The sequence below is a fragment of the Macrobrachium nipponense genome, chromosome 28, assembly GCF_015104395.2.
Source record: "Macrobrachium nipponense isolate FS-2020 chromosome 28, ASM1510439v2, whole genome shotgun sequence".
Lineage (NCBI taxonomy): Eukaryota > Metazoa > Arthropoda > Malacostraca > Decapoda > Palaemonidae > Macrobrachium > Macrobrachium nipponense.
Window position 1 is genome coordinate 73,296,650 of NC_087217.1, and position 24,065 is coordinate 73,320,714.

At 36.4% G+C, this 24,065-nt stretch overlaps 1 protein-coding gene across 1 annotated transcript in view; it reads right to left on the reverse strand.

Moving 5' to 3' along the window:
- Window positions 1–1,633, reverse strand: part of LOC135201233 (uncharacterized) — a 27,758-nt gene extending 26,125 nt beyond the window's left edge. The window contains exons 1-2 of the mRNA XM_064230110.1: window positions 1,453–1,633; window positions 487–625 (exon numbers count right to left, since the gene is read on the reverse strand). Of these exons, the coding sequence (XP_064086180.1) occupies window positions 487–625; window positions 1,453–1,633 (320 nt within the window). The remainder of the gene's footprint in view (window positions 1–486; window positions 626–1,452) is intronic.
- Window positions 1,634–24,065: the final 22,432 nt, after the last annotated feature.

Below are 24,065 nucleotides of genomic sequence, written 5' to 3' on the forward strand. Positions count from 1 at the left end.
ACTCATCCTGGTATGAAGATGGAGGGAAAGAGTTTATGGAACTTAACACTGGAAGAATACTGGACTACGAAAAGCAGCCACGTGGTTGAGATAGGGATCGTACGGAGCTGGAGGTGAAGGGGAAAGTGTGCTCCTTTTATAACTTTTCCTGGATTATCTTCCTATGTTCTTCAGCTTCCACATGGGTTTTGGAGCAATCCCATAACCTTGTGGTTGTCCTGTCAGCCGGATGGCAGTACAACGGCATTCAACTTTTTATTTTGGTTAATCCACATCACTAGTGCATTGCGTGCTTGTGGCGACGATTTTGACACCAAGCAGCTTTTTAGCTGGAAGAGAGGTATCGGGGCAATCACGCAGTTGAGAGAAAAGATTAACAGTGGGTCCAGAAAGTGATAATATGATAATTAAGAAGGGACAAAGTTTTCAAAATCTCCTTATCAGTCAGCAGTGTAACAATTAAAAGTTACTTTTATATCACGTTACTTATGATCCTCAAGTCCTGGAGTAATAGCTTCAAGGCTGAGTAGAACTGCACTCGCTGATGGGGCTGGCATCTTAATTATGGTTCCTTTGAGAGGCCCTGGCCCTGAGGGGATATCCTCAGCCTCCTTTCCTTCTTGTGCTAGATAGGGTTTTAATAGATTTATATGGAGTTATTTACCCTTCCCCCAACCTCAGTCTGCAAAGCAATTTAGGTCCCCTTACTTTCCCAGTATTTTGTGAGGTCCTGTGAACTGGGTCTTGAGGGGTTGAGTGGCTCTGGTTCAGAGAACTAGGACCTAGTCCCTGGTACTAATGGATCGGGTTCAGGCCATTTTTTCAAGCTTGAGCTTAACTCACTCTTGGGTTGCAGCCTCTGTTGCTTGAGTGATCACCCATGCAGCCCAAAGATTTCATTGAATGATGAGAAGGTTCTTTGCCCAGTTTGCCCTTGCTGGTTCTGCCCAACCCTCATACAGGATGTCAAAGGGGTCTAGAGTACAGTGGGTGCATAGGATCTCAAAAGAGTTATACCCTAGGGTCTTAGAGGGAGCTTGGTGAATGATTAAAAGGGCATGGGGGAATTCTCCTCCTTGGTTGCTCCTTCATTCTGTTTGAGCTTGGACAGAGTGAAGCCAGGGGTCTGGTGGAACTGTTCCACAATTCCTTGGTTTTCAGGGTAAAAAGGGGATGAATGAATGTTCTTGATACCATGGCTGGCCATACTGTTGTGGAACTCTTTCAACATAAAATGTTGCACTTGATCAGTTTAAATCATTGCATGGAAACCGAACTGACAGAAAGATTTTATAAGTGCCTTGACACTTAAAGCTCTCACTCCTAAAGGTAACAACTTCAGGGTTTCTTGTGGATCAGCCTGTGATATGAGACAGTGATTATTTTTTATCTTGCTTATGATGCATCCTTGGGGAGTATAGTAGTCAATGACTACTGCCTAGGAGGAGATGCCAACTGAGGGAACATCCTTGATAGGAACCTTGAAGATGACCTTGTTTGTATTTCCTGTTATCTGGCACATAGGATATGAGGCTATGAAAGCCTTGGCAGCTTTCCACAGAATGGGCCAGTAGAATTTCACTTCAATGGCTTGGATGGTCTGGGTGACAAAAGTGCCCGCTGATACTGTCATGGGCCAATTGGAGGAGGTCTTGTTGCAAGGATAGATGTACAATTACCAGTTGATGTATAACTTGAGTGGGCTTATTCCCCCGCCCCTCCACCCTCAGGGGTCAGTGGTGGATTTAAGGGGGTGGGGTGACCTGGCCACGTGCCCTCACCTCCATGGATATAAATAATAGAATATTGTTTCCTTTCAATAGATCATTATCAGTAGCAAAAATTTGCTTAAATATTATTTCATTAACATTAATTTACAACAACAAGAGCAATAATAATTACTATTGTATTTATAAATATGTGTGTGCATACATATATAAATATTGGTATATATGCACCATATATCTACATTTTGACTATAAACATATATGATAATCATAAGTGGCACCCCCGCCCGAAATGAAAGATTTCTAAATTCGCAACTGTCCAGGGTTACCCAGTAGAGGGTTTTGTCCTCTAGGAGGATGTTGCCCTACACAAGATCCTTCAGTTCTTCTTCAATGTTGGCAGCCTCCAAATGGTGGCGCCGCAAGTTGGCATCCTCTGTCTATGCTCAGATGAGCTGCTCCGGGTCTAAGGCAGGGAGAGAGGAATTTGCCCCGTGATGAGGAGGGCAGCCACAGGATCAGAGCCAGGTTTATTGTAGGGGGTGAAAGGCTGGTCTTGCAGCTATGGTACTGCTGCCCAGGGTAAGACTGTCTAGTGAGGTCCCCTGGCCTTTTAAATGGCCACACACGGGCTTCTGTTGAGGAGGAGGTCAATTTCTGGGCTAAGGGATCCCAGAAGTAAGAGAAGGGGAGCAATTCTTACATACCAGCAAACTAGCAAAGGGATAGTATTTGCCCCAGATGTCAGCCAAGAGACAACGTTTAGCGAGCATCCCAAAGGTAGGTGGCGAAAGGATAGGGCCTATAGTATAAGAAGTCTATGAGCCTGAAGCGCTCGATTATGTCCTTGGAGGTGGTGGTACTTAAGACCATTCGATCTAGATTTGACCCGGTTCCATAGGCTGGCCATGCAAATATTTTCTCTAGCATTTGGGGTTGTTCACATAGGCTTTAGTGATGGCCTTTTGGACTTCCTCAAGATTTCCTTGGTAGTCCAGGGTAAAGGAGCAAAAGGCAACTGTCCCCTTTCTGCCCAGGTATTTTCACAGGATTAAGGAAACCTCTGCATGGGTTTGCTTACAAGTTGAGAAAACCTCTTCTACATAGTCGAGCCAGGCCTCTGGCTCAGAATCTGTCCATTTTTGGTGAAAGTGGACTAGGGAGGAAGTGGGCTACGGTTGGAAGCCCTTTGTTGGGCAATGGGGAGCTCATGGGCTGTCTGATTTCATTTCCTTTCTTCCCGTTTCCTCCCTTTTACTCTCTCTCTTCTATTTTTCTACTTCTGTCTTTCCTTCTCCCTTCCCTCTCTTTCGTCTTCTCTCTCCCTCTTTGTCCATTTACCCATGTTACTAGTTCTTGGCCCTTCAAGTCCTGATAGTTTCGCTGCCATGTTCCAGGTGTGTAAGGGGTGGGATTATTCCTCCGAAAGTCAGGTATAGGTTGAGCATGCCAGAGATAGCACAGAAGTGAAATAGCACTTGTTTAGCAGAAGTGACTAGGCAATGAAGTGGGCCAGTACATGGGACTACTAGTAGATTGGACTGCCCCTTTTGTTAGGTGAACTAGATAGGGTAGACTTGCCCCATTAGGGGGCGGTGACGCTGGTGATCAAGTGTAAGGGTTCGTGGTTTGTTCTGTAAAATGCCCCTATTGGTACAGGTTCATCCCAGGGAGTTAAATGGGATCATTTTAAAGTCTCAAATTACAGAACGGCTTCTAGTTTGTTTTAGAGAATGTTTTGGCATTCTGGAGTGAATGCCTTCCCTAGGGATCAAGCATAAGGTTAGGGTTTGTTCAAGAAGAGGTCTTTGGTTTGTTTCAGAGGATGTAGGTTTGTTCAAAAAGAACAATTTAGAGTTACTTGAACACGTACGAATCTGGCTATAGTGCAAGGTTAAAGAAGTTCATAGAGAATGTGGGTTTGATTTATTTGGGAGAGCTCAGATTCATTCATAAGCATAAGTTTAGATTTGTTCTAAAGAATGTAGGCTGTTCGAGAGGAATGGTTGTTTGTTCTGAAGAACTCATTGTTTTGTTTCAAAGAATTCAGGGTTGTTCTGAAGAACTCAGATTTTTGTTCTGAAGAACTCAGGGATTTTGTTGTTGCATGGTGGGTGCATATCTTTTTCCTTTTCTAAGGATTGGTGGGAAGCCTCGATATGGGTTAGGTCAGATAAACTCTGTGTGTCAGAACATAAGATTAGTAAAAGATCAGTAAAAGGAGTACTGTACATCTTGGAATGAATCTGAGTTCTCCCAAATAAATCAAACCCACAGGGGGGTTTAAGGCTAACACAAAGGGCAGAAGACTAGGTTGCTCTACAGAAATATGAAGCAGTAGTTTCTAGGTATATATAAATATATGCATGTAAGAATGATTAAGATTGGTTTGTAGCACAGAATGACTTCATTACAGGGCTTCTCCTTCCCACCGTTATCCCTACACTAAGAAGTCTATTGCCTGATGCACCTTCTCCACTGGCTCCTATCAAAGGCATCCTCCTCCACCATACCTCTTCTCTCCATATCTTCATTCATTTTACCTCGCCATCTAATTCTCTGTCTCTCTCTCTCAATCTTCTTCCTCTAACAAATTCCTCCCAAGCCCTCGTCACTACCTCATCATCCATCCTCAACACATGCAAATACCATCTCACTCCTGACTCTCATATCACCTCTGTAATCTTTATTAAGCCTGTCCTTCTTATTTCATCATTTTCTAATCTCTCAAGCAGCAATATTTCCATAATCCACCTCAGCATTATCACCTTTATTCTCTCAAGCTTTATTTCCTCTTCTCTTAGAGCCCATATTTCAGATACATATATTAATACTGGTCTTATCACTGTGCTATAAATTTTTACTTATAGCTTGATTGGCATTTTCTTATTACATATTACACCAGTTACCTCTCTCCATTTCCCCAATGCAGCTTTTATCCTACTGTCAACTTCAGCCACACAACCTCCCTCTTGGCATAAAGTAGATCCTAGGTATAATCCCCACCTTCATTTTTAATTCCAAATCAATGGCCATTCATATCAGCTCCTATTATCAATTTCTCCTCATCTTTCACTGTTCTAATGGTAGCCTGAAACTCTTCTCTAAATCATTCTTTCAATTGCTCTTGGCACCTCATCTGAAGAGTGTATAAATTATACTTGTTTCGAAGAAAAAGAATGCAACATGGCCATGCAATTTTTTCATTTACCATGCACAATGCATTTATGTGCCTTGATTATGTGTGCAAAGAATTTAAGTATACTTTAGTTGGATTTGTCGGCACGTAATCAAAGGTATGTGAAGTTACTCTATGAGGTCGTTATGACGGCCAATGCTTAGAATAACTTTTGTTGTGGCAGGCTCGACACGTGCATGGAACATGTGATCTGCTGAGCGAAGTCTCTAGTGAAAGGTTACAAAACAGCCGAACATTTATGTGAATGATTTTTCCTGTCTTCCAGCTGCTTTGATATTAATTAACGAAGAATTCACCTGTTTGCACAAATTTTGTAATTGATTAGAAAACGGTTTTTATAGTTGAAATTGGCCTCACATAACCAATGAAATGAATTTTGAGAATGCTAATTTTCAATGGATGGTTTTGGAAATTGTGGAATTATCATTTGAATTCAAGCATAATTGCCACTATGGTTGAGAGAGAGAATGGCATTGCCCTTTGCGCTTCTGCTCACGATTCGATGACTGTGTTGCATAGCTAAATTGATGGATATCAAGTTGTCCAGAGTATGTGGGAAAGGAAATAACGGGTATCATTTTGTTTAATGCTTTCCTACCTAGCTATCCTAGCATTGAAATCATGCAGGCTAACATGAGATACGGACTAAGTTTCTATTTCAGTAAATCAGCACCCTGTCTTCGCTGTGAAACTATTCATGGAACATGCACTTTGTCTATGTGTTTCCTAAAAAAAATTTTTTGTTCATATTTAGGTTGCAAATAATATAATAAATAAGAGATAACATAGTACTTACACTATAACTGTTTGATTGTGTGCATAAAGATGTTTGAGATAAGGTTCATTTCTTGTCTTGCATTCAGCTTTATTGGGGCTAGTAGGTGATAGCTGTAAGTTGCAAGGGGTAAGACCCTCACTGTAATGTGTAGTCTGTAAGAAATTCTGATCAATCAGTCACCACTTTTATGTTTTTACCTGTGAGGGGACTCTAAATCCTGAGCAGGGAATTTATCTCTATGAACTAATTGAGGAAAAAGACTGACTTACCATGAGATGTATATATATATATATATATATATATATATATATATATATATATATATATATATATATATATATATACATACATATATATATATATATATGTATATATATATATATATATATATATATATATATATATATATATATATATATATATATATATATGTATATATGTATATATATATATATATATATATATATATATAGTATATGTATATATATATATATATCTATATATATATATATATATATATATATATATATATATATATGTAATAGGCATATGTAAATGGATGTATGTATGTTTGTATGCTCCACATACTTTAAAATGTGGCGATCAATTTCAACCATATTTGGTATGACATGTCCTCTTGGAAAGAACACTGTGGGGGTAAGACGTCACTGGCACCAAAAGGGGGGGGAGGAGTGTGGGAAGGGGTGAAATATAAAGATTAAAGAAAACAGTAAATATTATTGACTAATCCATAGTCTTTTGAGATCGCTGAGATGAATAGTGACACTTCCGATGCCCTTTAAGTCCAAGTTCAGCCCCGATATGGACGGCGGTGAGAAGGGATGGAACGTGGATGGTAGAGGGGTGGCACGTAAAAATAACTGAAACCGCAGATAGTGGCTAATACATAGTTTCTGTGGTCGCTGAGAAGAATAGTGACCCTCCTGATGTCCTTTAAGTCCAAGTTCAGTCTTAATATAAAGGAAGTGGGTGGGTATATATATATATATATATATATATATATATATATATATATATATATATATATATATACTATATATATATATATATATATATATATATATATATATGTGCACCATTTATATACTTATGTCAAAAGTAATTCTAAAATAACTTTGAACATAGTGCAAGCGAGAGAGAGAGAGAGAGAGAGAGAGAGAGAGAGAGAGAGAGAGAGAGAGAGCATAACAATGCTATCAGCAATGTTAATTGATTCATTCATTTCTAATAATTTTGGATATCAATTATACATTTATGCATTTAAGAACATAGAGGGATAACGAAATAAATTGGATGTCAATGTTTGTGTGGTGTGTGTGTGAGAGAGAGAGAGAGAGAGAGAGAGAGAGAGAGAGAGAGAGAGATGATCTTGTTTGCTCTAGGAAATTTCAGTTCAGTCCATCACTGTTGTGCAACTCTAATCCTGAAATCTGTGCGTTCAAACTCCACATTTTTCTCAGCGTTTTGTTGAATTCCAAATGGATGTTTCGAAATCAATGTTTTTCCAGCAGATATTGGGATACAATTTTGTAAACTCCTGGGAACTGCATCGCAGAGAACCCTAAAACCTCATCCAGCTTTCACAGCAGGCGAATAATAAAGAAAAAATAAGATAACATGATGTGCATTACAGATGGGATGTTACATAATGTTTGTGATGACAGAGATTGCAAAACTTATGAAACAAGAGTGGAGGGGCTCGTTTAGTCAACTTGATAATGGAAATGGCCAAATAAGGTCATCCTGACATAAATGACGCCATCTCCAGATCCAACATGGACGCGAAAACACACCAGCTGGACCAGTACACGGTTATGCACTTCGACTCCGGAGTTGGGGAAGGCTGGCTGTTATCGTATTAATATGCAGAGTCATTTTTTCCACTCAGTCCAATCCACCCTCAACGTCACATCCTCTCTTCTCTAAACAAGAACTGTATTCCAAAATACGCCTCTCTCTCTCTCTCTCTCTCTCTCTCTCTCTCTCTCTCTCTCTGTACAGTATCCATTCATTTTCTTTCTCCCTCTCATTCTCTTTCTTTATATTGTGAAAGATATCTATAAATTTCTCATCTCAGTATATCTCATCCCTATCAAGCAACTCGATAACTTCTGTGTGGACTTTAATTGAAGGATGTACGCGTCTTGAGAGAAGATCATTCATAATTATGCACTAGGAGTACACAAGTTTGTGGGAAATATTTTAGCACACTATTTTATTTTAAGTAGTAAAAAGAGTAGGTTGATGAATGCGCTAGTAAGAAGGATTATACTTGATCATGGCGCTAAAAGCCGTTTTAGTTGAAATGTATATATAAACGTAATTAGGTCAATTAAGATGGCAAGAAATAAGTCAAAATAATCATGGGGATGATAATATAATAATAATAATAATAATAATAATAATAATAATAATAATAATAATAATAATAATAATAATAATAATACCATTCGAATTAAACATGTGATGCAACTATTATTACTATTATTCCAAATAATGAATAAAGGGACAATGAAAGCAAAAAAGGAAGCAAACATAAAATAATCTGAATTAACATAGTTGACAATAACATGATATCCGTAATCAGTTACTATTTGCGTTAGTCAGTTAAGATTTTGATAACCTTTATAAACCTAATATTGAGGGATATTTTCGGGTCTATGAATTTACTAATATATATATATCATATATATATATATATATATATATATATATATATATATATATATATATATAATATATTATATATTCTTTCCCATCGTCTTCCCTACACTATGAGGTTGATTAAATGATGGGCCTTTCCTTACAACATCAAGCATGGTTTACTAATTGGCAAAGGGGTTATTTTACAACCGGATGCCCTTATTGGCAGTGGGCCTCGCCTTGACTAAAAGTAAGAATGCAAGGCAACAGTTTCCACAGTTATTGGTGGTGGGCCTAACCTTTTAAAAAAAGTAAGACTGCAAGGCAGCAGTTTTCACAGTTATTGGTGATGGGCCTAGCCTTGACAAAAAGGTCCACCAGCAAGGTACCATTTTCCACAGTTTTTGGCGGTGGGCCAAGTCATTTCATAAAAAGTAAGGCTGCAGGGCAGCAGTTTGAAAGTTATTTGCATTGGGCCTAGCCTTTTACTTTGCTGATGGACTTTTTAGTCAAGGCTAGGCCCACCACCAATAACTGTTGAAACTGCTGCCTTGCAGTCTTACTTTTTAGTCAAAGGCTAGGCCCACTGCAAATAACTGTGGAAACTGCTGCCTTGCAGGTAGACTTTTCAGTCAAAGGCTAGGTCTACTGCAAATAAATGTGGAAACTGTTGCCTTGCATTCTTACTTTTTAGTAAAAGGCTAGGCCCATTGCAAATAACTGTGCAAACTGCTGCCTTGCAGCCTTACTTTTTAATAAATGACTTGTCCCACCGCCAAAAACTGTGGAAAATGGTACCTTGCTGGTGGACCTATTAGTCAAAGGCTAGGCCTACTGCAAATAATTGTGGAAACTGTTGCCTTGCATTCTTGCTTTTTAGTAAGAATGCAAATAATTGTGGAAAATGTTGCCTTGCATTCTTACTTTTTAGTAAGAATGCAAGGCAACAGTTTCCACGATTATTTGCAGTAGGCCTAGCCTTTGACTAACTGGTCCACCAGCAAGGTACCATTTTCCACAGTTTTTGGTGGTGAGCTAAGTCATTTATTAAAAAGTAATGCTGCAAGGCAGCAGTTTGGAAGTTATTTGCAATGGGCCTAGCCTTTTACCTAAAAAGTAAGAATGCAAGGCAACAGTTTCTACAATTATTTGCAGTAGGCCTAGCCTTTGATTGAAAAGTCTACCTGCAAGGCAGCTGTTTCCACAGTTATTTGCAGTGGGCCTAGCCTTTGACTAAAAAGTAAGACTGCAAGGCAGCAGTTTCCACAGTTATTTGCAATGGGCATAGCCTTTTACTGAAAAGTAAGAATGCAAGGCAACAGTTTCCACAATTATTTGCAGTAGGCCTAGCCTTTGACTGAAAAGTCTACCTGCAAGGCAGCCGTTTCCACAGTTATTTGCAATGGGCATAGCCTTTTACTGAAAAGTAAGAATGCAAGGCAACAATTTCCACAATTATTTGCAGTAGGCCTAGCCTTTGACTGAAAAGTCTACCTGCAAGGCAGCTGTTTCCATAGTTATTTGCAGTGGGCCTAGTCTTTGACTAAAAAGTAAGACTGAAAGGCAGCAGTCATTTTGGTGGTGTTTAGCCTTGCTAAAAAGTCCACCACAAGACCATTTCAAAGTTTTTGGGGTGGTGCCAAAGGTCAATTATTAAAACGTAAACTGGCAAGGCGCAGTTCCACAGTTATTGGTGGTGGGTTTAGCCTTGACTAAAAAGTCCACCAGCAAGGCACCATTTTCCACAGTTTTTGGTGGTGGGCCAAGTCATTTATTAAAAAGTAAGACTGCAAGGCAGCAGTTTCCATAGTTATTTGTCAATGGGCCTAGCCTTTTACTAAAAAGTAAGAATTCAAGGCAACAGTTTCCACAATTATTTGCAGTAGGCCTAGCCTTTGACTGAAAAGTCTACCTGCAAGGCAGCAGTTTTCATAGTTATTTGCAGTGGATCTAGCCTTTGACTAAAAAGTAAGACTGCAAGGCAACAGTTTCCACAGTTACTGGCGGTGGGCCTTGCCTTTGACTGGGGCCATCGCTGAGTCGCCATAGGTTCTGTTAATTGCCTTAATCCTCTTCATTGTTGCCTTAAGGAAGACACTGTCTATATGGTCCTAATCCCTGGGTACATTGGAAAGATTGATGCTATTTTCTTGTTGTTTTAATAGTGAAGATTCCACCATTTGATATTTGTATCGACTGCTGCTCCTGTATAAATTGCGGGTGAGTTCCACTCTATGGTATGGTTCGTGTTACTTATATGATGGAAAATTGCCGAACTATTTTGTCCATATCTAACTGAGCGTTTTTATGTTGAGTTAACCTCTCTGAGAGAGAGTTACATGTGTATCCATAATATGACTTATCACAGCACCTACATGAAATTTCATAATCTCCTACGTTTCTTCAGACTGGTTTCTGCTGGACGTTAATTAATGATTCTCCTAGTGTAATCTGATACGTAAAGATGAAAGGTTGGAGTGGCCTAAGGTTTTGTGATCTCTCGTAAATTGTCCACGTGAGGGATTACAATTTTGTTTGTGAATTTTCCTTTTCGTAAATTGTCCACGTGAGGGATTACAATTTTGTTTGTGAATTTTTCCTTTTCTTTATTTTCTATGGGTTTGTAAAAAAATTTCTTTGCTTTATGTATGGCTTTTTCTGTTATATGCTTGGGATATTTTAACAAGATAAGTTGATTTCTGATTGTTTCAAGGTCTTTGTTTAAAAATTCTTGGGAGTAAATTCTCAAGGCTGTAAGAAATAGATTATACTTGCCATGTCAAGTTTAACTGAATATCATGATAGCTGTAAAAGTGTATGCATGAAAATGAGAATGTCACTTTCCTATAGACAGTGAATGCATAGTTGTTATTAAGACATAACCCAAGCACATAATAGAAAAACCATGTATTTTTCACAAACCCATAGAAAACAAAGAAAACGAAAAATACACAAACAAAATTGTAATCCGTCACGTGGACAATTTACGTGAGATTGCAAAAATCTTACGCCACTCCAACCCTTTCATCTTTACTTATCCGAATACACTAGGGAAATCATTAATTAACGTCTAGCAAAAACCAGTTTGTAGAAACGTAGGAGTTCATGAAATTCCATGTAGGGACTCTGATAAGTACTCAACATAAATTTCCTCGTTTAGATATGGACAAAATAGTTCGGCAGTTTTCTTTTGTATAAATAACATGAACCATACCATGGATGGGAACTCATCCCGAATTTTATACAAGAGCAGCTGTCGATACAAATGTAAAATGGTGGAATCTTCACTGATAAAACAACAAGATGATAGGATCAACCTTTCCAATGGAGCATGGGATTAGGAACATATACACAACGTCTTCCTTAAGGCAATGGCGAAGAGGATTAAGACAATTAACAGGACCTATGGCTGCTCAGTGACGGACCCTGGTATCACCTAGGGTATTATTTCTCTTAATTTCCTAATGTAACTTTTTCTGTCATTCATTGCTCGATAAGTGTGGTAATCAGACCACTGAAATATTGTCTTTAGCTTTAAAACCAAGTGTTTTTAATGTGCCTTTTATACTTTATATATATATATATATATTATATAATATATATATATATATATATATATATATATATATATATATATCATTCGAACTACAACACATATCCTTTAATATCTAATTTGCTCTACCTCGGAATTGATATATTTTTCATATATGTAAACCGAAAGGGAGTTTTTAGTTGATAATAATTTCGTCCCCTAATGGGATCGAACCACCGTCCAGCGGACAGGCACGAAATCAGGACGACATTTACGGTACCGATTCAGCTAACAGTGAGGTAACGTCATGTCCCGTCCTGATTTTTGTGCCTGTCTGCTGGACGGTGTTCGATCCCATGAGGGGACGAAATTATTATCAACTAAAAATTCCCCTTCGGTTTACATATATGAAAATATATCAATTCCGAGGTAGAGCGAATTAGATATTAAAGGACAATTGTAGCTCGAATGATTTATATGAATCACGGTGATGTGATAATTATTCATATATATATATATATATATATATATATATATATATATATATATATATATATATATATATATATATATATATATATATATGTGTGTGTGTGTGTGTGTGTGTGTGTGTGTGTGTGTGTGTGTGTGTGTGTGTGTGTGTGTGTAGTGATTTTTGATTCAAATTATATCTAATAACTTGATTAAATGCATATATATCCAGCAGAATATAAATGAACATGGCAAATACAGAATAGACTTACGTATATACATGCATCTTTGCCCTTCTCGACCCTTGTTCGTATTGGCTTTGAGTTTTAAGCCTTTTGAGTCACTAAAGAATATGGAGAAAATAAGTTTGAGACGTTTTCTCATTCGCCGCTAATGGTCAATTTTCTTTCATAAAACGCAAAGACTCATTAGTTATTCAAATAACACTTAAACGCAAGCAAGAACTCAAGTGAACCGCTTCGTTTCTCTTATTATTATTATTATTATTATTATTATTATTATTATTATTATTATTATTATTATTATTATTATTATTATTATTATTATTGTTGTTGTTGTTGTTGTTGTTGTTGTTGTTGGGGAATATTTATGCTGTAAGGTTATTAAAAGTTATGTCTATGCCATATGCTATTCATTATAGTTCAGTGTTATTGCCAGGGAAATTTCCTGTTTAAATTTATGTCCTCAGTATTTCGTTTTCGTTTGTGGGTTTCTCTGCTAGGTTCGTCCTCACGTAGGAAGGTCAGTTTATAATTTTTTTTATAGTTTACCGTTTCTGTTTTTCTCTCTTCTGGTAAACTGGCCAAGACAACTTTGTATTATGTTGTACTCTATTTTACTCGGCCATAAAATAAAGCAGCACTTATAAAAATACATTATTTTTATGCAATGGGCAAATACATCTCACAATGAATACTAGAGCACGTGAGAAATTTAGGTCATAGCATTAACTGAAATGATGACTATTTTATCTGTAGATTTACACCTCATCTGATTGTAAAAGTTCTGGTTTTAGGTCTATCAAGTAAGAAATGAGATTTTCAGCTTCCCTTTTAGAAAATGCGAGCGTGTTCGAAGGCACCCTCATGAAAGGAAATATTTTCCTACTGTCATGCAGACTGCCTGAATTCTAATATCAACCTACTAACAAATACCATGCAATATTAACCAGGTAAAGAATGGAATTTGGGTTTGTCCACGTTTGTACTAAGTTCTTCGATGGTATCTCGCTGTATAGAACCTTCTGGCATTTACTCTTTGGTATAAGGATTTCCTACATTGTTTCTTAGGTAGAATTTCTTCCGATGCCTTTCAGCCTTGGAGATTATTAATAATTTTCATATAACGCGTGGAAAATCTAAGAATTTCGCCATTGTCTTCACTTCCTCATGAAAAAAGTTCGATGCTATCCAGCCATGTAAAAGGATTCATACTACTTTGTGGAATTTGATTTGCTTTATTGTAAACGAAGTAGCTTAAAGTCGATCATTAATGCGAATACTTTTATGATCTGTTATGGAAAAAGTATATATATTGTCTTGTTTCGGAAATTCTGGGCATCATATTCTTGATATTATAGTTTTATGCTTTCGCATATCAAATGGCTATTTCCCAATTACATTGTGAGTGACTTACGAATGATTTACCTTGCGTATTCGTGTAACTCATTAATAAATGAAAAACAATATTGAAGCATATCTAATCAATAGAGGCTCACCTTTTCTGAAGAATTGTATCCTGATCCAAAAGCTACAACATTGCTCTGCAATCGCATTTCAGTGACTGAAATTACTTAGCAATCCCATACGCTAAGACGAAAATGGGTGCGCGCGCATGTGTACAAGCGAAAGAAGCGTGATTAGAGACTCGTATCAAATTTTCCATGCTGTTCTAAAGAAACGCTCACAATGAGTGTTGTTGGCTTCATCATCTTAATAAATTGTAATTAAATTTCACAGTCTCATACACAATGCAATGATATTAATACGTAAGAAAAAACAGTTGATTGTTGTGTGAAACCTGCTTAAAGGCAAGTAGTAGTTACTTTAGCAATATGTTGTTTTGATACTTATATTTCATACGCAAATATTATAATTTATTTACTGGTGCAACATAGTGTCATACATTTACTCGTGTTTTTATTAATACGTAAGGCCTCTCTGATGACTAGAGGCCTTCAAACCTAGGTTACCTTATTCCTTATATAATCTCAATTCCAGCTTTATTCCTGTTTATTTACTTTTATTAAGTTTATAATGATCAGCTAGAAATGTTATTATATTTCATAATCTGAATGATGTCAAGTTTGATTAAATCTAACGCCATTATCTAGTCATTGCCAAATTCAACATGAATCAGAAGTCAAGGAGTCCCAGGAACTTGGCCGGAATTCTTTATGTTTTTAGAAATGAATTAGGATTTTTAAAATTCAACCTCTCATCATTCACGATGCATCGTAATGAGAGGTACATTTTAAAACCCTTGATGACATTTAAAATTCATTAATCTTCAGTCTAATGTCAATCATTCCCATATCCCTTTTAGCACAGATAATCGAAAGTAAACATTTCATAATTTCTTACGGCCGTGAAGAGCAATATTCTATTAGATCTTTCGAGAAATAAGCTGTTATATGAAATTGGTGTTTCATATGACTATACTTTTTTCTTACAAAGGTCTGTTATGGTAATCTAATTTTTCATAATTACAGCGATTGAAGGGTTAGCGTTTGACATTTAAAAATCAGAAAGTAAACGACTGAATCTAATCAGGAACTTAATTATTTGGCAAGTGTTTTATTGCGAAAGATTGGATTCCTTTATAATAAAAAAAATTCATTAAGAATTAAACTATTAGATTACACTGAAAATGAGATCCAGAGTGAAATCTCACTGACCCATACAAAACTACGTATTTCCCAGGAACGTAAATAAATAAAACAAAATTATACTGTAAAAATAATAAAAATATTACAAATATTCTCAAGACATATTTTGTTTTATCGGGAAATCGAGAAAGTAAATAAACATGATAAACAGAACAATCAGTAATATTCTAAAAGAGGCGATATGATATTATAATTTATATGGATACAAGATCCATGAGGTAAAATAGTTAACAATGGAGGTAAGATACTCATACAAAGAAAGTTTTGGTACTAAAATTCTGCGAATATGTTATTGTTGATTAATTTGGATTCCCTTTTATTAGCATCTGATAAAACAATGAAAAATAAACATACACACACGCACACAGACATACACACTCACACACACACGCACACACATATACATGCTTAAAAAATCAAAGCAGATGCACGTGACTTCATTAAATAAGCGAATACCACAGGAAAATGATAGGCAGAAATCCAAGTGCTTTCGTTGTTACTAAGACATTGTCAAATAACGAATGAAATGCAGTTGCGAAGAAAGTTACCAGGAAAACGAAAGGATCAAGAATACCAGATGGTTAACTGTCAAAAGGGTAAAAATCAAAGAGATAATCCATTATTATCGGATAGATTTAATCATAAGAGAAACAAAGACGTAGCCATTCAAATTACAAAACATGTACAAAATTGAATATATTAATATTTTTGCTTATATTTATATACAACTTTTTTCATTATGAAGGCATCGAGTTTAAGTAAACCAAGACTTAAATTTAGAACACTTCCATTATTTGACTTGATGAAACAAGATTCTATGATATTCCTCTTAACTGGGTCATTACATGGGATTAAAGCTCTTGTTTGACTCCAGTTAATAGGATGATCTAAATCTCTCATATGTACCAATAATGCAATCGATATTTGTCCAGTTGTCACAGAATACTGGTGCTTGAGATTCGTTGTGAAAGGAATTTTTCTGTTTGTCCTTAGTATATTTTATTGCACTTTTTACAAAGAATTTCGTATATGCAGCCGGGAACATCTTTAGGAGAATTTTGTATTAATAAACTCTTAGCAATAATATTACTGAAAACAACATCTATGTTAAAAAGCTTTAAAATTCTAGGAATTTCTGAAAACCTTTCATCATACGGTAATTTGAGAATATAATGCTTACTAAATTCAGGTTTGTCATTAGTTAAATAAAATGTTTTTCTAGCTCTTTTCCATGCCACATCTACAAATGTCCTTTGGTATTCAAGTTTCAAGGCAATATCATAAATAGTTTTAATCTCACCGTCAAAAGCTCCGGGCTGCAGACACTTAAAGCCTTTAAGATCATCCCAGAAAAAAAAGAAACAATTTAACATTCTTATGGTGATCGGAGTAATAATGAACAAAAGAAGCAATGTTAGTTGATTTTTGAAAAACTGAAAAGGTGAAATTTCTATGATTTCTATGGATAGTTACATCAAGAAAATTACAATAAAAATTTTTCTCTTCGTCTACAGTAAATTTCATAGATGGGACTAAATTATTGAGATTGATAGGGAATTCCTGGAGATTTTCGTGAACTGGCCAAATACAGAAAATATCATTCACATACCTAAACCATATAAGTTTTTGAGGCAAAATTCTTGGTAAGAGTTTTGTCTAGAAAAATTCCATGTAAATATTGCTAAGGACAGGAGATTAGGGATTATCTATGGCCATGCCAAACTTTTGTACAAAAATTTCCTCATTAAAACAAAATTTACCATCTTTGATACATAACCTTATGATACCTCTCAGGCGGGGCTGGTTGGGTCCTCTCACGTGTTTTTAATCTCCGTATTCTGCCAAATTTATAACAAAAGCAGAGAGATAAAACATTCCTCCCATTACAGATAATATCAAATATCATCTTTTCCTTTACACAGAGTTCTAACTCAATTACATAAATGCACGATTAATATTTTTTTTTTTTGGGGGGGTGGGGGGGAATTACAAGAAACGGAATCAGATTTTCTATCCAAATGGCATCTCATTTTGGTGCTGTTGCCAATATTTCAAGCAGCTCCACTTGCGTTTAAATCCACGGATAAGCCGCTGAAAACTGTCTCCAGGGGGCACTTTCTACAGATATCCTGATTTCCTAATATCGTAGTTATAGTATAAATTGTGAGCAAGGAAATAGGAAATAAAGCAAAACAGTAAGTTTGACGAGTGAAAAAATAAAAAAAATCACAGACAGACAAATCTCTCTCTCTCTCTCTCTCTCTCTCTCTCTCTCCTCTCTCTCTCTCTCTCTCTCTCTCTCTGACAAAATAATAGGTAAGAAACAATGACTGAATGTTGCTTGAATATGATATGGCAACAAAGTTTTGGCCTGACTGAAGTGGGGAGTGACTTTAACACCGACTTACAAGTCAGTCCAGGTCATCTCACAGACATCAGCTTCACAGCCAAGAAAAGGCAATCGCATCACAATAAATAGGAATTTTCTAGATGAAAAGGAGAATGGAGGGCATATGTTATCCATTAAAAAAAGCTCTCGTTCGGACAGCTGTAAGATTTAGAAAGAGAGAGAGAGAGAGAGAGAGAGAGAGAGAGAGAGAGAGAGAGAGAGAGAGAGAGAGAGAGAGCAGGGCGGAATAGGAAGGAGATTAAAGTACCTGGAATTGTAAAGCCCCTATAATCTTATAATTATAGCCTTAGGGTTTGTCACACACGTGTCAGTTGTTGTTTTCGTAAAACTGGCAACAGGGTAGACTTTTAAACGCCACGCCAGAGAGGTCTCGTAGCTGTGGCAAGACTATAATCATATTAAAATCAAAATTCAAATTCAAACTATTCAGTTTCATACATGTTTTTAGAATTTGTATGGCTACGTCTTAGTTTCTCTTATGGTTAATCTACGTATGTTTAAGTTTGTGACCATGTGATATCCATCCGATAACCCTGGATTATCTCTTATATTTTTACCCTTTTGACAATTAACCATCTGTTATTCTTGATTCTTTTGTTTACCTGGTAACCTTCTTTCCAACTGTATTTCATTCGTTTCTTAACAATGTCTTAGTAAAGACAAAAGCGCTTGGATTTATGACTAGATACATATATATATATATATATATATATATATATATATATATATATATATATATATATATATATATATATGTGTGTGTGTCTTTCCCGACAGCTGCCAAACTTTTCAAACCAAGACATGGCGTAGTAACTGTTATTCCCTGCATCATATGATCTGAAAGGGGGAAAATTATGATAAAAGGGGGCTCGGGAGGAGGCAGTTATGTTTGGATATGGTCAATAACACCTCCTCGGGCCTAAAGAAAATATATTATAGAGGATTTACCTTGAAAAAAGGACGAAAAAATAATCGTATATATGCTTACTAAATGTCACATCGAAACATATGCTCATCGTATGTATACGTACTAAAAGGCTCAGGTAGCGTTGGCGTAACCCAGTTTGGTGAAGCGTCGCCCTTCTTTGCTCTCACTCCTTACCTACTTACCGCCACGAACAGACGCGTTCGCTGCTGCTCTGCAGCCCCTTTGTTGTCCTTTCCTGGTGAAGTCAAACTACATACACACCCAAATTAAGGTACGTCCAGAAGTTGCAAATTCAACCAGCCCCTGTTTTTCTCAGACAAACTCTCGCTGTTTTCCAGTATTCGAATTTCCTATTTCTCCTTAAAGAACTCCTTTGTGTTCCCCTAAGCACGCACAATTTCCCTTGTGACTTGTTCGAAGCTACATTAAGTTACTGAAATAACAATTAGAGCTACCCACCATAGTGAATCAGTGCTAATTGATTTAATAATAGATTCCCTCCAACGCGACTAAAATAGTTCATGTGAGAGAAAGTCTTTGTATGGTTAGCTAAACATTGGAATTCTCTTCCAGGGATCCTGCTGTCCTGGCATTCCGTGTATGCTCCTTGCCCAAGTACTTACCTACGAGATTTTCCGTACCAAGATACGGCCGCATTAGCATCCATCAGTATTATCAAGCCAGTCTCCTTACTTGTAATCTAACACTCATATTTTCCAACAGTAGCCCTGTCAATATTTTGTTGGGTGTAACATCTGTAATTGTACATTTTCCAGCACTTTGCTCATGTACATATGGGTTCTACCTGCCACGCCATTTTGATTTGCGCTGTAAATTCTTGTAAATAAATTACCTTAATGCAATCTGACTGGTTTTCAAAGGTGGTCTATTTTCCTTTTTAAATGATATTTACGAGCGAAGCATATTGTTACCAGAGCCGTATATAGAGAGAGTTTGGCCATGGTCGGAACCACTTATTCAAGGTCACTGGCTGATGGGCGCCATCTTGCCTCTGTCCGACTGCCCTGACACAGTCAGAACCGTCACACCACAAGCAGTCGCACACGGAGAAACGCTTTATTAATTTTCGGTAATTACATACTTTACTCCAGTGGTTGGCTGTGCAGCACTAGGCTGTTCCTTGCAGTATGGACAGGGTAAAAGGATGCAGAGATTCCCTAGAAACCCAAAGAGACGACGACAATGGGAGATTGAAGTGAAACGAGAAAATTGAAAAACCCATGACAGATCTTATTTATGTTCGGAAAGATCAAGATTTTTTCTTCTTTACTTTTCATATGTGCAACATGTACATTTTTACTGGTAGTAATATAGTATATGACTAAATAACATATTTTAATTGCTGATATTCAGGCCTGTAGTTAACAATGATTTATTTTATCTGTAGGATCATTTTGAGGATGATCAGTACGAATCGGGAAGTGTTGATGGCCTTAAACGCCTTAAGTTATCTGCTGTTCACAAAATCAAAATCCCCATGACAATTGTGGCAATAGTACTGATGCTACCTCCCGTAGCGATTCTACCAATCTGTTGGAGAGTTACGAGAAGCAGCATTAATGAGGACGATACAAAATCTCCGAAAGAAAGATAAAAAGGCACAAGAGAAGAAGAAAACAGGAAAATTAAATTTTTTATAAACGTCAAGGGGAAAGAAACTTTAAAACGCCTTTGGTCTTGGATATTTTGCAGCGGCCCCATGCCACTGGATTGCATATTAGTGCCATCACATCAGACATGGGAGTGATATGTACCACATATCATAAAGAACTTGTGGTCATGTCTAGTGAAAGGCAATATCATTATTCATTTGAGTGACGACATGGTAAACAGATTTGATTTGCCATTCAAAGGAATGGTGACAGCTGAACATGTCAAAAGTTTGATATCTTTTCAGGAAGGTAGAGGTCTGAAGCTTGCGCCAAAACTCTCTGAAACTCCTGTAAATCCATACATTTCGAGAAAATGAAATTATCAGGCGCTTTAAATTTCTTTAGCAATCCGGTAAAAGCAGGACTTCATTACTTGCTTGAACGCGAAGATTGCTTACAACAGCTTGGTTCATTGGTTTGATAAATAATTGGTTCGATTTAATGTCAAGTAGACATCCAATCATGGCACTAAGTAATGTCAATGATTCCTGTTATAAGAAAGCTATACTGCATCTTCAGCAAGTTGTAAGAGTGCTTCTTGAAATACATATTGGAGTTAATGCACAGTGGAAGCCAGTTCAAACTGGAGTGATATTGTCTACCACTTCATTCTTAATCTCCAAAGCAATTACTTAGCTAAAGGTCAAAGATTTTTTACTAACATCCAGATTCACTCAAGATTGTCTAGAAAACTTGTTTAGCTCCATGAGACTGAAAAACCAGTGCCAACTGCCCTAGAATTTCGACAGTCTCTGATATTGATATCAGTTGCACAATTTCTGAAATGCTCAAGTGCAAGTAATTATAACGTAGATGACAGCAAGTTTCTAGCTGACTTTCTTAATAAGCACAATGTTGAAACAAATGGTAATGCTCAAAATTAAACTGAGGAACATGATTTCGACCAATTCTCAAGTGACAATTTTATGAATCAAGCAGAACTGAGCAGCCTCCATTATATTGCTAGTTACTGCATACAAAAGTTAAAAAGTCAAATAATCATTGGACGTTTTGTCTTCAAACAATAGAGAGCAACCAGTCAACACAGACAGATCCTTCTCAAAGGTTGACCCAATCAAAAGAATATAGAAAAAACTGCCTAGTTTATAGCACAGATGCCTGCTTCAGTTTATTTCAAATGCTGAAAATAGTTTTCGGGCAAATGAAAAGAGTTTTTGAAACAATAGCAATTTATTAGGACGACTAGTGCATTACGGGTAGACTCCTGAAGTTTTTCTCTACTTTAAGATTACATATTTATGCTAAAAAAAAAACAAGAGAATATTCGTAAAGTTCGATCGTTAAAATCAAAAGGCAGTCAATTAGGGAGTAAGAGTATGATGATGAGAAAAGCTATAATGAACATGGGTAAACAGTAAATTTTGAAGCCATGTATAATATTTCATAATACTTACGTATTTTAAAATTAAAACTGTAATAAAGTTATAAACTATCATGAGTGTTTTGACAAACATCTTAATGTTTGATAGAAACTTTCAGTAACAATCAGCAGCATATGATAAGAGAGAGAAAGGGAGAGAAAAGTGAGACATCGCTCAGGTGAGTGAGCGCGGCTTAACAGGACAGGAGCAAGATGGCGCCCTGTCAAAAGGTTGGCCAAACTCTCTATATACGCTCTGATTGTTACTAGAAACTGGCTCATTTCTGGTGGCAGATAAAACCTCACATCTTTAAATTTCAGCTCATATAAGCTTTATTTTTAATTTTAATTTTGAAATATCATAAATTCTCATTTAAATTATCGTGTAGTTATTGCATTAATCCCTAACGCTATCCAAATGCTAATATCTCCAAAACTATTGAAAATAAAAGAAAAAAATTTTCGGAAGATAAACTTACATCTTAAAATTTCATGTCATATAAGATTTATTTTTAATTTCAATTTTAAAATATCATAAATTCACACTTAAATTGTGTTTTACTCATTGCAATAATCCCTAACGCTATTCAAATGCTAATATCTCCAAAAGTATTGATGATGAAAAAAAATTCTTTCGGAAGATAAAACTTCATATCTTTAAATTTCATCCCATATAAGATTTATTTTTAAAATATCACAAATTCACATTTAAATGGTTTTAATTATTGTATTATAATTCAGGGCACGGCCTGGCCCTAACGTTGTTTAAATGCTAATGTCTCCAAATTATTTAAGATAACAGAAAGATTGTATCGGCAGATAAAACCATTTAAATTCTAATATCTTCAAAAGTATCGAAGGTAAAAGAACAATTCTGTCTACAGATAAAGCCTTACAACTTCCAATTTCATCCTTTATGAGGTATATTAAGACTGTTTGAAATGTAATTAACGATAATAATTATGTAGCAAAGTTCAGAGATAACATGTTAACCGTGTGATGATTTAATTTAAAGGTTCGCGGGTTATCGCTTTTAGGGCGTCCTACTGGTTTAATTATTGCATTTTTGGCGGTAGGGCACGGTCCGGGCCTAGTGCTATTCAAATACTAATATCTCCAAAAGTATTGAACATAAAGGAAAAATTCTTTTGGCAGATAAAACCTTATATCTTTACATTTCATCCCATATAAGATTTATTTTCCAAATATCATAAATTCACATTTAAATGAGGTTTTAATTATTGCATTACTAGGGACCTTGCAAAACCCGGCCCTAACGCTTATCAAATGCTATCTCCAAAAGTGTTAAAATTAAAAGAAAAATTATCACATCTTTAAGCTTTATCTCGTATAATGTTTATTTTTTAAAATATCATAAATTCCCATTTAAATGATGTTTTAACTACTGCATTTCTGGTGGTCGGACATGGCTCGGCATTAGCCCTATTCAAATGCTAATATCTACACAAGTATTAAAGATAAAAGAAAACTTCTTTTAGCAGATAAAACCTTATATCTTTAAATTTCATCCCATATAAGATTTATTTTTAAAATATCATAAATTCATATTTAGATTAAGTTAGCCCTTTGATGGTTTAACCTGAAACTTCGTAAGTTATCTCCTTTAGGACACCCTACTGGTTAGAAATGTGCAACTGGTTCTAATTTTTACAAAATATAGAATGAATGCCGCAGGTATCGAAAATACACAACCGATTCTATAATATTTCTAAAAAGTGTACCCTCATGGTGACAGTGCAGGACCTTGAAACCCATATACTATGGGCTACGCGTAGCAATTCATGATCGATAATTGCACTTCACCTTTTAACATGAGTGACCAGCGTGTAGCTCAAGAAATCGACTATTATAGTGATGAATTGTTTCTCTAGTTAGGGACCGAAACTCAACAACCCCACCAAGAAACCCGACATTGTGCAAATTTGCAAACAACCCAGAAATAAAGAAAGAACACACTACGTGGTGAACATGGGTCTGCGAAGATATCGCCAGCCTGCAGCACCTATCCTCGTTCATATCTCCGTAGCGCTGATTTTAAGCACCTCCTACGACTCTCAAAGAAGGCCACTACACCAACCATTGTGTAAACTTGCATTATGCCGGGTTTCTCGGTGAAATCCTTGACTTTCGTCCCGAAATTGAGAGACATAGTTTATCACTAGTCGGTTCCTTGGGCAATATGTTGGTTATATTGATATCACTCTTGTGTTATGCACCAGTCTCCTATTAGGCGTTATCATTTGTTTTAGTGTGAATTGCTAGGACCATGAATTGCTACACGGAAGCCCTCATTTTATAAAAATCTCTCCCTTTGTGAATGTTTACTAATGTGTGGCTTTGGTTATATGTAAGTAGCTTCCTGTAAATTAATTT